The sequence below is a fragment of the Bufo gargarizans genome, chromosome 4 (assembly GCF_014858855.1).
Source record: "Bufo gargarizans isolate SCDJY-AF-19 chromosome 4, ASM1485885v1, whole genome shotgun sequence".
NCBI classification, from domain to species: Eukaryota; Metazoa; Chordata; class Amphibia; order Anura; family Bufonidae; genus Bufo; species Bufo gargarizans.
This window is the reverse complement of record NC_058083.1, coordinates 263767766-263782698: the sequence shown is the minus strand read 5'-3', so window position 1 is coordinate 263782698 and position 14933 is coordinate 263767766. Positions and strand designations below refer to the sequence as shown.

At 45.5% G+C, this 14933-nt stretch overlaps 1 protein-coding gene across 1 annotated transcript; it reads left to right on the top strand.

The window, feature by feature from the left end:
* Positions 1-10656: 10656 nt before the first annotated feature.
* Positions 10657-14665, top strand: LOC122936323 (PH-interacting protein-like). Its single transcript, XM_044292474.1, has 5 exons — positions 10657-10837; positions 10932-10990; positions 11119-11148; positions 11631-11690; positions 14408-14665. The coding sequence occupies exons 1-5, from the start codon at positions 10795-10797 to the stop codon at positions 14537-14539; spliced, it is 324 nt and encodes a 107-aa protein (XP_044148409.1). The 5' UTR covers positions 10657-10794; the 3' UTR covers positions 14540-14665.
* The last annotated feature ends 268 nt before the right edge of the window (positions 14666-14933 follow it).

Below are 14933 nucleotides of genomic sequence, written 5' to 3'. Positions count from 1 at the left end.
GTGTGACTACCTGATAGAAAATGACAATGAATCCACATTTTTGCATTTGGCCTTTTAAAGGCATGTGGTCCGAAACTTTGGATCAGCTGAAAAACAGCCTGTTTCAGTTTATTCATTGTTTTCATTAAATTGAATGCTCAAAAAATGTTTTGTCTCACTCCCATTTATTCTAGTTGCATGTTGACGCTCTACTTGGAACCTTGCTAAGATCCAGCCATGCTAAATATGATTTTTTGCCATTTTTCAAGTGGTCTTAAACTTTTGATCAGGACTGTATTATCTAAACGGATGCATTTGTGCAGATCCAAAACGGATCCGCACCAAACACGTGTAAAAGTAGCCTTACCTAGGGACGACTGCCTTTAAGGCACCTGGCCTCCCATCACCGAGCCCAGTGGGAGCAACGCTGTCAGAACCCACAAAGCCACACTCTCAGCGCTTCACGACCTGCCTCTTCTCCTTCTCTTCCTATTTGTCCTCCACCGTGCCGCCGTCGCGTTCATCTGGCACAAGGCAGGCTTCCGTGGCCCAAATGTTTGAACGTAAGAAAATGATGACACTGGATAACCCTCTTGCCCAACGGCTGACCACTGGCTTGTCGGAACTGCTAGCCCGCCAGCTACTGCCATATGAATTGGTGGACTCGGAGGCCTTTAGAAAATTTGTGGCCATTGGCACACCGCAATGGAAGGTCCCCGGAAGGAAATATTTCTCCCAGAACGGCATCCCTGAACTATATGGCCACGTTCACCAGCAAGCTAATATATCTCTGGCACACAGTGTTGGTGCCAAGATACATCTGACCACAGACACGTGGTCTAGCAAACATGATCAGGGAAGGTATATAACTTTTACTGCCCACTGGGTGAACCTTCTGACGGCTGTCAAGCATGTAACCCATGGCACCCGTGTGGATTTGGTGTTACTGCCACTGATTGCATGCAGGCCTACCTCTTCTCCTCCTCCTACTCCATCCACCGTCTCCTCCTTGGCTGACTGCTCTTTTTCCACTGCTACTGCCTCTTCTGCTGCCCCCCCAAGCTCCCCAGAACCTATTCGACTAGCCAGGTGAGACGTTGCTGTGCTGCAGCTGTTGTGCCTGGAAGCCAAGAGCCACACAAGTCCTGCACTCCTTTCAGCTCTGCGGTCACAGGCCGATCAGTGGCTAACCCCGCTGAATTTGACAGTTGGTATAGTGTCCATAGTAAAATTCCAGCTCACCTTTTGTAGATTCAATCAGCCCCAGGTGCACGGAACAGGTAAAAGAGTCCTTTGGTAGCAAAACAATAATAAATGAAGTTCCAGCACTGCAAAGTAATTGTTGTGTCGCTCGTCTCTTGGTAGCAAAATTACAGCATGTGGATCAAACCTCACACTCCAACACCAGTTGACGCATTTCAGACACTTAGTCCTTAGTCATAACTGATGAAAAAATGCCAAGCTCTATGGTTTAAATAGGTGGCCTCCACTTCCTCTCATCAAATCAAGAGAGGAGGAGTGAACCATATGGGGGAAGGGTGGGAAACCACCTAATTAATTGGGCCGGGCATTAGTCATTTTATCTTAGAACACAAAAAAAATAATCGCACAAGAAATGCTAAAACCATATAACTTCCCAGATAAGACTGTGCAGTTGTAATTACTTAATACATAATCATGAAATTTGCATAGAAGGCATATATTATCTGTGTCTGAACAGAGGGATAAAAAAAACAACAAACATTTTTTTATTTTCTTAAAAAAGTAAATTATTTATATAGTTTTTGGTTGGACCGCGCTGCCTCAGAAGTCACAGAAAATCCACAATCGAAGCCAGCAAAATAATCACGGACATGGGGAAGCAAACAGGCCAGTCAAAGCCTTTCCTCCTCTCCTTTCCAAGCTTCTATGGAACACCAAAAATTGCATCCAATAGTGAAGTACCGTCATGCAAATTGGAGTAAAAATGGTTTTATTATACTCACAATGTACAAGTATATACGAGCAATATACAATGGATCAGTAGATGAATCGCCAATGATTTATATAGTACATATTGTTACAAACACAATATGAATGGCAAAATCATTAATTAAGCCCAGACAGAACAAAAACAAAAGATATTTGCTGGCAAAATGGAATATCACTTAATAAACATAAATTAGTTCTTTTCTGAGATTCGAGCCCAATGGACATCTTGTATTTAACCTGAAAATCCAATATGCTTCTCTGAGCAAAATCAGTTGGTAAAGTGGTGTGCGACAACAGTGCCAATCTGATAAACATGCAGTGCATGGCACACGTCCTGAACTTTGACGTGAAGCGATTCGTTGCCAAATACCCCGGGTCCAGGACATCTTGTGGCAGGCCAGGAAAATTTCTGCCCATATTAGAAGATCTTACATGGCCATGGCTCGCCTTGCTGACGTTCAGCGGCGACACCACTTGCCCGTCAGACGTCTGATTTGTGACTGCCAGACGCGCTAGAACTCCACCTTGTATATGCTTGATAGGCTGCTCCAGCAGCAACGTGCCGTTAACGACTACCTGTACGAACTCTGCGGCAGGACAGGGTCTGGGGAGCTTGGTTTTTTTCACCGCGCCAGTGGCTGCTCATGCGCGACGCATGCAGACTTCTGCACGCCATTTGATGAGATCACCAAACTGGTCAGTCGTAGCCAGGGCACCATTAGTGACATCGTACCTTACGCCTTCTTTCTGGAGCGTGCATTGCGTCCTGTCATTGATCAAGCCATCGAGGAGCAGGAAGATGAGGAAGTCGCAATGCTGAATTCCTAGGGGGGGGCTACTCCATCTGAGTCAGCAGGAGTCTGAAGAGGAGTCAGAGGAGGATGGTGCCTGGGGGAGGAGGAGCAAGACAAGCAGGCTTTAAACTTTTCTGGGATCCCTGGTGTTGTCTGTGGATGGGGGGAGGAGACCGAGGACAACATTCTCCTGGGCGATGATCAGGAGCCAGGCCGCTCCACCGCTTCCAATTTAGTGCAAATGGGGGCCTTCATGCTCCAGTGTTTTAAGAGGGACCCCCGTATAAAAAGCATAAAGGGCAAAGACCAGTACTAGGTGGCAACGTACTTGGACCCACGGTACAAACACAAAATGGCAGACATGTTACCAGCATCACAGAGGGCTGTCAGAATGCAGCATTTCCAGGCCTTGCTGTGAGAGATGCTGCATTCTGCTGTTGCGGGTGCTGGCAGAGGAATTTCCACCCACAGAGAAACAGTTGCGACTACCAATCCTACAGCGCATGCAAGAGGGTGGTTTGAAAATATGTTGATCACTTCAGATAAGAGATTATTCTTGCAGCCAACCCATCGACATCCAGCCTCAGGAAATGCCTTGACCAACAGGTGTCAGACTACATCGGGTTAACGGCTGATGTGGAAGCTCTGAGAAGCGAGGAACCCCTTGACTACTGGGTGTGCAGGCTTGACCTGTGGCCAGAGCTGGCACAATTTACCATGGAACTCTCGCCTTGTCCCTTGTCGAGTGTCCTGTCCGAAAGGACGTTCAGCGCAGCAGGGGGGATTGTGAATGATAAGTGCACTCGCCTTGGACTAGCTCACATTTCTAAAAATGAATAAGGCATGGATCTCTGAGGAATTCAACAAATGTGACTACCACATTTAATTGAATTTCCTCATGCCAGCCCACAAATATCTGCGACCACCCAGAACAAATAATGGTCCTTGTCTTAGGTAAATACAGCGGCATTAAAGGCCTTTTCTGTCCGGTGAATACCTGCCTAATGTTTGGGGCCTTTAGTCCACTGGTCTGCAATAAAATTGATATTGAATGGCCGTCTAATATACCTCCGGCCACATAATCACTTGATCTTTTATGTACGGTGAATGCATAATTTTTGGGTCCTGTAATCTGACTGGCCAACAGTAAAATTTTTATACGGTGACCGCCTAATGTACCTCCAGCCACATTATCAATTGTTTATTTCTGTACGGTAAATAAATAATTTTTGGGGCCTGTAGTCCACTGGCCTGCAGTAAAATTGATATCCAATGACTGTCTAATATACCTCCAGCCACATAATTACTTGTTCTTTTCTGTCTGGTGAATGCCTAATGTTTGTGGCCTGTACTGTAGTGTTTAAAGACACTTGGAAGGATATCTATCGATAAGTTACACGTAGGAAATAGGTCAGAAGAAAATTGAAAATTAACGTGCTTAATTAAGAAACTTAATACCTTTATTAATAAATGGGTATGAGCAAGAGTGGTCGATATGCTCAGATGTATAAAAAACAAACCTCCTATTATAGATAGGTGGTGGAATAATGAATCACTATAGGAGCGGGGATGATAGTGGGTAAGTCTGTGGGAAAACTGCTCTCCCTAGATGACCCTATGGAACTATGTCCTGAAGCACAGGGATGTCCCCTGATGGTGGAGACACCCTGCCCCCGTACCTAAGCCTAGATGTGGCCCTAGTGATGCCCTACTTAGCAAAGCTGGATCGGGAAATATTGATCCAGTGAAAAAAACTAAAAGAATAAGTCTAATATAAATAATATAAAGACACAAACCCAACGCGTTTCGGCTGCATACAGCAGCTCATCAGGAGGTGATGACAGTGTAATAAACGTAGGGAATAAAGAAAGCTAAATTTTTATAAAGATGGTGCTTAAAAGAATGAGATGGTACTTAGCTCCTTGGCATACTTGATGGCGCTGTATATACAGATATGTACCTCTTGTCCGTATGTATGATGGAGTCTGAAGGTAAAAGGTACTATATGTCAGACATTTATATAGGTCTGAAGATAAAAGGTACTATATGTCAGACATTCATATATTGCAATAGTATACTGATCTGTGGTCGAAATATACTATATGCCAGTCAGTGATTAATCATAGAATAGACAGGTCCGTGGTATAAATAATGCTGTGTACTCACCAGACAGAGGGGGGCCCTGTAGAAGGTACAGCTGGTATGCTGGGAGACTGGAGGGCTCATAGCAGTGTGCCAGCGCTTGCTATTTAAGCGCTGGTGCCGACATGTGTTTCCGGACGCCAAGGAGAAGGCACTTCCGGTGAGTGGACCGCATCGCGATGACGCGATGCGTCACTTCCGGTCCTTGGAATGCATATTAGAACGCATATGCGGCCGGCGATGCTGGAAGTGACTGGTCTGTATGTACTTCTCGGTAACTACTGATTTGGCCAGAATAATTGGACCGGAATAGTTCTATAGTCCCCTGCTCACATAGGATTAGTGGTGGGAGGACTGTGTCATATTTTGAGCCCTAAAATACCAAATCTCGGTCGGAGGAATTAACATGATAACACAATATGGAGATCATCACGTATATATAGCTGAGGTTAAGGGAGCTATATGGACGTGAGAAAAGAGGATTGGAGTGACAATGATGTATGTCATCATTCCTAAGATATGGTGCTTCACGCACCGGCATGGACAAAAGACTAGGGATATTCATGTGAGATAAGGACAGGGGAATAGTCTCTAGTAAAGGAAATCGGGGGTTTGTGAAGAGATGCATTAAGTCAAATGAAACATGTATATGTGAGTCGCTCATTGAGACCACTTGGAGACTGATAAATCCATTCGGATTCTTTTTGGAGTATCTTCCGGTCCCAGTCACCCCCCCTTAGAGGTTTGGGAATAACCTCAAGTACTGAAAATTTAAGGGAGCTTGGGTCTCCCCCATGTTGATCATTGATATGATTGGCAACAGGGGTGTCTTTTTTCTTTGCTTTGTCATTTATGTGTTTCGCAGACTCTATGTCTAAACTCCCTGACAGTCTTGCCGATGTAATCTTTCGGACAGGTACACTGACATATATAGACGACCCCCTGTGTTTTACAGTTAGCAAAGGAGCCTAATGTTTGAACAATGTTGGTTGTGGAACAAGTGATCGTTTTTGAAATGCGTATATATTTACAGGCCTTGCAACTGCCGCATCTAAATGTCCCTTTTGGTTGTCTGTCCAGCCATGTTCCCTCCTTTTTTATGCCGGTGTAGTGGCTGTGCACAAGCCTATCTCTGAGGCTCCTCCCCTTGCGATATGTTATTTGGGGGTGGCTAGAGATGGCCTTGGACAGATCTTTGTCCATCATTAGGATTGAGTTTTTAAGATGGCGGTAACTTCACTGTTAGCCGCGTCATATGTGGAGATTAAGCGAATTGTTGAGCTATCCTTGTTATCTTTTATTTTTGGTATTAATAAATCGCCCCTATCCCTGTTCTCAGCTGCCTGAAAAGCTTCCCTTAGAGTGGACTTAGGATACCCTCTCTGTAATAATCAATTTTTTTAGTTTTCTTGACTCCTGGTAAAAGTTTTCTTTGTCAGAGCAGTTACGGCGCATGCGTAAATACTGGCCTTTTGGAATACCTCTTTTTACTGCTTGTGGGTGGTGACTATTCCAATGTAGAATGTTATTTGTGGCAGTCGGTTTTCGATATAAGTTTGTAGTCAGATTTCCTGCTACACATGTTACTTCCACATCCAGGAAGGTGATACTCTTAGATTTAATTTCGCTGGTAAATCTTAGTCCCACGTTGTTATCATTAAGGGCAGAGACGAAGTCACCAAATTTTTCTTTGCTGTCACTCCACACTACAAAAATGTCATCAATATAGCGGGTCCAAAAGACAATCCCACTATTCCACCACATTTGGTGATCGGGGAACACAAATTTGTCTTCCCACCAGCCCAGGAAGACAAATTTGCCCAGCTACGTTTATTACACTGTCATCACCTCCTGATGAGCTGCTGTATGCAGCCGAAACGCGTTGGGTTTGTGTCTTTATATTAGACTTATTCTTTTAGTTTTTTTCACTGGATCAATATTTCCCGATCCAGCTTTGCTAAGTAGGGCATCACTAGGGCCACATCTAGGCCTAGGTACGGGGTCAGGGTGTCTCCACCATCAGGGGACATCCCTGTGCTTCAGGACATAGTTCCATAGGGTCATCTAGGGAGAGCAGTTTTCCCACAGACTTACCCACTATCATCCCTGCTCCTATAGTGATTCATTATTCCACCACCTATCTATAATAGGAGGTTCGTTTTTTATACATCAGAGCATCTGAGCATATCGACCACTCTTGCTCATACCCATTTATTAATAGAGGGTATCAAGTTTCTTAATTAAGCACGTTAATTTTCAATTTTCTCATGTACTCTAGTGGCCTACAATAAAAGGACCATACTCCCGTGGCCTAAATGGAATTTTTTCTAGGCTCCAGCATGGCACATTTCTGAGAATTTCCCTTTAAGATGCATAAAACTGGCCCCTGGTATATCACTGGTGGCTGCAAATATGACCTGAAGGTTTTTCAGGTTTGCATGCCATTAAAGTGAATGGGGCTCGCCGCAAACTTTAGGTTTTAACATTTGATCTGGTTCACCAATCGTCCCGGCCGATGTTCGTCCATCATTAGTCCCCATTGCCTTCTTACAGCTGTTCACATGGTGGATTTTGCTGCAGAATTTTGGCACAGACAGCTGTACCAAAATTTTGCTGAAAGTGGGAGGCAGCGCTGAGGATCGCAGAACCATTACAGGTTTTTTAGCTTTCAGATGCCGTGGTCACATTTTAGCGCGGCATCTGAAGGATTAAATGTCTGCGATCAGTGTTATCGCCGATTGCAGACATTAGCCCAGGTGTCTGCTTTGTGAAATAGCAGTCACCTGGTGGCTATGGCACTCTCTCTGCTTTGGGCGCCATCTTTAAAGATCTGACTTCCGCCTTGCACGTACAGCGGTGGTTGAGAAGGAGTTAATGTAAGTCACGTGGCAGTGATTTTACTGGAAAAAATCACAGCTTTAAAATAGTTGTGCAACAGCAAGCTGCACATATTTTTTTCATCCACAATTTGCTGTCGTGTGACAAGTGTTGCCATGTAGTCCCGACCTTAAAAGGAACCTGTCATGTGGATATTTGATTATAATCGAACTAATTATATACAATCATTAACTACTAAAATGTACCTTAGATGTATTCACTTACTGGTGTGACAGATGGTTACCTCATAATATACACACAAAGATGCCGCATGCTAATGAGCTGATTCGAGTCCAGCGTGATGTCTTTGAGTCCAGCGTATATATAATTCAGAGCTATAGCCACTCCCCTGCCCACCTGCTGCTGATTCATATGGAAACAAACTGTCATTCAGCAGCAGGTGGGCGGGGAGAGTCAGGAGCTCATGAATATTCATGACTCATCATTAGCAGCTGGAGCTTTTCAATACAAGATGTTGGCAGATTGACTGGGTCAAATAAAGAAAGTGACGCAGCATTCTGCTAAGAGAATCAGTCACTTATTTATGTTGCCCTTAGTTAGGACACCATAAAACTGGTCACAGGTTCCCTTTAAGCCTCTTTCACATGAACGATATGGAATGTGTCAGGGTCTGTTGACTGATGGTTTTATCAGCGATTGCGTTCAGTGTTTCAGGATTGCTTCAGATTTGCATGCGTTTTTTATGCAAGAGAAACTGAATAACTATAGCCTTTCGGTTTTCATGGAAGCCCCATTAATTTCTATGAGGCCAGGGCTGTGTGAAAAGCGCACAGTATAGAACATGCTGCAATTTTTCTTGAACGCAAAAAAATGGTCAGTGAAAAACAATACTCAAGTGCACATATCCATTAAAATGAACGTATCAGGATTCAGTTCGGATGCTGTCCGTTTGTAAATGGATCACATTCTGATGGAAAACTCACTTATGTGAAATTAGCCTTAAAGGGAACCTGTCACCGGGATTTTGGTTATAGAGCTGAGGACATGGGTTGCTAGATGGCTGCTAGCACATCCGCAATACCCAGTCTCCATAGCTTTGTGTGCTTTTATTGTGTAAAAAAAAAAACACGATTTGATACATATGCAAATTAACAAGAGTCATATCTTACTTGTGTGACCAGAGAAGAGTCATATTTTCAAGATCTGACTCATTTCAGGTTAATTTGCATATGTATCAAATCTTTTTTTTCCACAATAAAAGCACACAGAGCTATGGGGACTGGGTATTGCAGATGTGCTAGCGGCCATCTAGCATTCCATGTCCTCAGCTCCATACCCAAAATCCTGGTGACAGGTTCCCTTTAAGATCTCGCGCAACCTGCACACGAATTCCATCAGTCCTACATTTTTGGTGACAGTTGCATTGCAGTTGTGACATGTCGTGTGTTGCGCTACAACAGCATTGACAATCATTAGATCCAGCCGTGCAACACATGTCGCTGTGTAGGCTCAGCCTTTTCAAAAAAAAATTATATGTCATAGAGACTTATGAAAAGTTTTGATTAGTGGGGGTCTACCTGCCGATCCCTAAAATGAGACAGGAGAAGCACTCACATATCTCACTGTTTCCTCGCTGCAGAGGATCAAATCAAGATGGCCTATCGACTGTCTACTGAATCTGTCTCCTGCAGAGAGCTTCTCTCTCTCCTTGTTCTAACGATCGGTGGGGGTCTCAGCAGTCAGTCCTCCACCGACCATTTCTGCCTCTTCTGTGTTTTGGCTTACGAGTACCGATACTAAATATGGAGCAAATGCTGAAAGTGGCCCAACGGACTAGCTTTATTTTAACCGTAACTTTTTGTAGTCGTCGATATCTGTTATTTTTAATGAGAAACGGTAATAAAGACCACCTGTATTTTCCCTATAGCATACTGGTGTCCAGTCAGCTCTGCAGCGGGAAGGGGCCAGTCCCCAAGTCAGTTAGCAGAGAAATCCCGGCAAGCGCTTTATGCTTCCATTAGATACAATAAGATATAACCCTGATGGAAGCATAAAGCGCTTCTCTGATTATTTCCCTATAGACGCAACATCAACGAGGTCTGATCCATATGACGGATCTGGTGGTACTGGCATGGGTGGGCCGACCAAGCCCTCCTCACAGCCACCGACCGGGTACGTAATGATCTGATGCATCAGTCCAACGGCCGCAAGCGCCCTCCTTATTCTACTGTATCGCCATCCTCAGGACGATGACACTGTTGAATACTGCGGCAGTACATTGTGCTACACTACGGTATATGGTTCTGCTGGGGCGGTATTTTGTTCTGCACTTTGGTATTGCTGAGCCTCCCTACTTCTGTTGGCCATGCCTTTTGTCAATTTGGATCCACCTACAAGACGGGGCCCCTGTTAGGTTTTTTCCAGGGCCACTTTAAGTTTTCAGTCCGCAATGATGTGGGTGGGGGGCAGAGCAGCATTTTGAAGGCAAACATACTACAGTTGACACTAATATATTTTACAGGTCCAGTTGACCCCATAAATCTAGGTCACTTTTGCCACAAGTCTGGACATCCGGTAAACTTTTCCATTCAGGTGATTAGTTATTGACCTGTGCGACATTTAACAGTCAGAATAAGGGAAAGTTAATATTGCCACAAGATGGGAAAGTTACATTTTTTCCAATTTTGGTTAGCTAATGGTTAAGAAAGAGAGCTAAGCTAAGAAGAAATTCGGATCCAAATGTACACGGTGTGATTTCACATTGGGGAGCGCACACTGCAGGGGGTTTCCAGCCAGGAATGTGGAAGTTCTGCGGCGCTGGTAAGAGGGGGACTTTTTTTCTTGCCTTCTTCAGTGCTGGGCGGAGGGATACAGCAGCAGATCTCTCTGGCTTGTTGTTTCCTCCTCCCTCCGCCTGGCTTTACATGGTGGAAAGCGGAGGCTTCTCTTTCTCCTTCCTGCTCCAGACCCTGACAGCTCCAGGGGCAGGGCCCGGGAATCCGCTCCGGCGGCGGTAGCGGGAGGAGGAGGAGGCAGTGCAGGAGGAGGGGGGATACACAGCAACCCCAACATGTCCTCCTCCAGCAGCCAGCACAGCACCGAGCTCCAGTCCGGTATGTCCCCCTCCCAGCCCCCAATAAACAATATGTATGGCTCTAGCATCCAGGAGGTGCGTGGACCCTCATCGTCTGTTTCTGTGTCTTGCAGAGCTCTATTTCCTCATTTCCAGATTCCTGGAAGATGGACCCTGCCAGGAGGCAGCTCAGGTATAAGATCCCCTACGAGAAGGGTGCCCCCTCCCCCTTTATTCGGTGCTCTCAGATGCCAGCCCCCCAATATTTGTGTTTCGGGGGGCACCAGGATATGTAGTGATCTTCTGCTCTCTCTTCCTCAGGTCCTGATCCGAGAAATGGAAAAGAAGGAGGTGAGCGGGGATGCGGATAAAGGGGGTTCTGGGATGGGTCTCCCCCAAAATACAGTGCGTTGTACCCTTTGGTCCCCCCGATATCATCGTCGCTTCCCCCCAAAGATCACGTCGAGCGAATTCTCTCAAGACAAGGAGGGAATAAATGGCACAGCCTGGAGTGTGCGGCACCCTCCCCCTTCCTTGCCAGGCGGCGTTTAGCAGGGGGCGTGGGGGCGACGTGTGTATTATTGGGGGGCAGCGGGGTGGCTGAGGGGCTCTACCCCCCACACTTGGAGGGTTTGGGGTGGTCTCCCGCCGTGTGAAGCGCAGAGCCCCCCAGAGGCAGCGCTGAGGAGAGGGGCTGGCTGGGCGCTCGGCGGGCACGGTGCAGCCAGAAAGCTCGTTTATAAATGGATATAAATATAAGTAGTTTTCCCAGAAGTTGACCAGGATGTGTGCAAATGCTGCCAGACCCCTCATCCTGTCTCTTTCCCCCGCAGCTGCTGCCTAGGAGGGTGGACTGGACCGGCGAAGAGCACACCAGGACTTACCAAAATTTGGTGAGTCTCCTACTGCTGAGGAAAAGTTTTTATTACCTTATATTTTCCCACTGTGAAATAAAATTGAATTTCCCGCATTTTTTGGACTTGCCATTGATGTATAGGGCATGTTAGAAGCGGTGTAATGGGGGTGCGGGGACGGGAGTGGGCTCATTGCACTGCTCGGAGAAGGGGGTCTCACGGGTTGCCATTTGGTGAGGTGACCTGGTCCCGTGGCGGGACAGAAGCCAAGTGAACGCCGCCGTTGTAACGTGTGAGAAATAAAGAGACGTCATGGATGTTGTGCGGCGGAGCGCGGGGGGCGGGGCCTGCGGCCCTGGAAGCAGAAGCTGGAGAGGGGGAGGGCTCTGTGCGGGGAGCTGCTCGCGCAAACTGTGCCTCAGGCAATGTCGGCCCCCAAACCGGGCTCAGCTGACCCGCAGCCCCCCTCTGGGCGTGTGGCTGGCTTTGTGCACCGCCGTCGTCACTTGCTTTAGTAAACTAGTTGTTGTTTTTATTTTTATTGTATGGAGTGTGCTGTCTGTGGGAAAGCTGAGTGACTGCCACAGCTTTCCTGAGAGGGAATTCTTGGGAAGTTACCCGCCATTGCTTGTGTATCATAGTGGCCTTTTTAGTGTATGACAACCCCCACCACCACAGCTGTAATGTTTGCAGTGCTGGTTTTAAAGGGGGTATTCCCATCTGGGACATTGGTGGCATGTCACTAGGATGTGCCACCAATGTCGGGTGGGGTCTTCTGCGGTCATCGCTGAAGGAAGCGCAGCCTTGTATGCTTTAACCCCTTCAGGGTCTTGTGATTTTTCAGTTTTTGCATATTTGTTTTTTTCACTCTCTCTATCTTCCCGTAAGCCATAACCTTTTTTTAATTTTCCGTTCCCGTAGCTGTAGGAGGGCTTGTTTTTTGTGGGACGAGTTGGACTTTCTAATAGCACCATTTACTGTTGCTTACGATGTAGTGGGAAGCTGGAAAATACATATATATAATTTTTAATGGGGTGGAATTGGAAGAAAAAAAAAGCATTTCTGCTACACTTTTATGGGTAAAACTGACCCATCCCCTTCATTCTATGAGTCAGTACGATTACAAAGCGACGTTTATATAGTTTTTCTTGGTTTAATACTGAAAATAGTATAAAGGTTTTTTTTCTTTTAATCACCATATTCTGACTCGTTAACTTTCTGTGTGTGGGGACCCATTTTTTTATTTTCGGGCGTCGCGTTGTGTCTTCCTGATATGTCCATAGTAACTCAGCGTCCCACTGATAATTGGATGACATGGCCATTGGCCATACATATTAGATGTGTTCTGGCTGAACCCCCCCCCCCAATTTTGGGGGGGTGGCCAGCAATCTAATGTGTTTGAAGCCTTCTGACCCTCTGCTGAAGGTAAAGATGACAAAGAGATAAGGATCCAGGAGCTGGATTTCAACATGCCTGATCCTTTTTCTTCTCTGGAAGATAAGCCACCGATTGGACGTGTCTCGCAGTGTCCCTCTTCCATTCACAGCACATACCTGCTAGGCTTGGCCGACTTGTGTGGTTGGCTTTAAAGGGGTTTTGCAGGAGTTTGGCTATTTTAATCAGCACCTGTAGCGTATGCTACGTAATGAAAGAATCCTACTCGCCTGCTCCATGCCGATCCCTGCCCTGACTCTGTTTCACTAACTTCCGGTTCCCATCTGGTTTACTTCGGGCTGCTGTATGGATGGGGTCACTAACACTGTTGCAGCCATTGATGGTCCTCAGTGGTGACGTGTCCCCAAGCAGCATATCCCTCATGGGTCACTAGCTGCTTCCGTACAGATCTCTGCTGAGGCCAGTTATTGGCTGCAGCAGCGCACTTGATCCCGGCTAGAAGTAAATAAGCCAGGGACCAGAATATTGCTGAATGACGCAGGTGAGCATGTATGGGGGCTAATTTAAAAAAGGCCAAAATCCTGGAAAAAACCTTTTTGATTTTACTTTCCCTGTGGATGCAGTGTGCTGAGTACTGGAGAATACTCATGCAGAAATAAAGTAGTACACTTATTCGGCTTTGTTCACATATGTGGTGAAAAAAATATAGAAGCATCACTTAACCAAAAATAACTCCACCCAATGGACCTCATTGACTTGTGATGGGTTTCATCATTGTGTACAGCTTCCTAACAAGAAAAAAAACTAACTATAGAAATGTTTTATTTTTTGGGGGGGTAAATTTAATGGAACCTTTTGAAGGAGGCTCCTAATGGATCTTTGGATTTGGATATGAGCCTCAAGGCCCCTATACACATATTGTCGGCCAAACCTGCCATGAACAGTGGGTTTGGCCAACAGTTCCATGTGTATGGGAGCCCCTGACAGATGTTAGATGAGAGAAGAATTGGGCGAAATGAGTATTTTTATCGGATCCTTTTGTTCTCCCAGGATATAAGCTTCTGCCAGTAGATTTCTCCCCTTTACCCATTAAAGTAAACATGCACGTTCGGCTGAGCTGAAAGCATATGGAAGTGTAAACTGCGGTGGGGGTCCATGTGTGGTTTATCTCCATTTAGTGGGGCTCAACTGTGATTGGGTCCACAGCATTCTAGTTCTAAAACTGCAGCAGGAACTGTGGTGGTTTCTGCTGCGGAATATGCAGCACAGTTATAAAATCTCAATGCTGGACGTGCATATTTTTTTTTTTTTTTTTTTTTTTGAGTCCATAAAAAAAAAAAAAATGGTCTGGTGCTTTACAGCCGGTGTCAGAGGAAGCTCCAGGTGTGGCTGATGAAAGGGTCTCCCCCTGTGATTGGGGCACCGAATTTTCCAGTGACATGATGGGATACTGGGGGAGCCATCTGCAATCAGCCCTAAGGACCACCTATTAACCCAGTTTTCGCCCTTCTGACCAGGCCTAATTTTGCAAATCTGACGTGTCAATTTATGTGGTAATAGCTTTGCAACACTTTTACTTATCCAAGCCATTCAGAGATTTGTTTTCCCGTGACACATTGTTCTTCATGACAGTCATAAATTTGAGTCAATAGATTTTGCCTTTATTTATGAAAAAATCCCAAATTTACCAAAAGTTTTGAAAAATGTGCAATTTTCTAAATTTCAGCCTCTCTGCTTTTTAAAACAGAAAGTGATACCTCATAAAATATTTGTTACTTAAAGGGAATCTGTCACCTGCTTTTACCATTTTAAGCTGTCACCACCGCTATGTTCACTAAAGTACCTTATTTCCAGCAGTCTTCTTTTTACTTTATTTCGTTTTGTCAT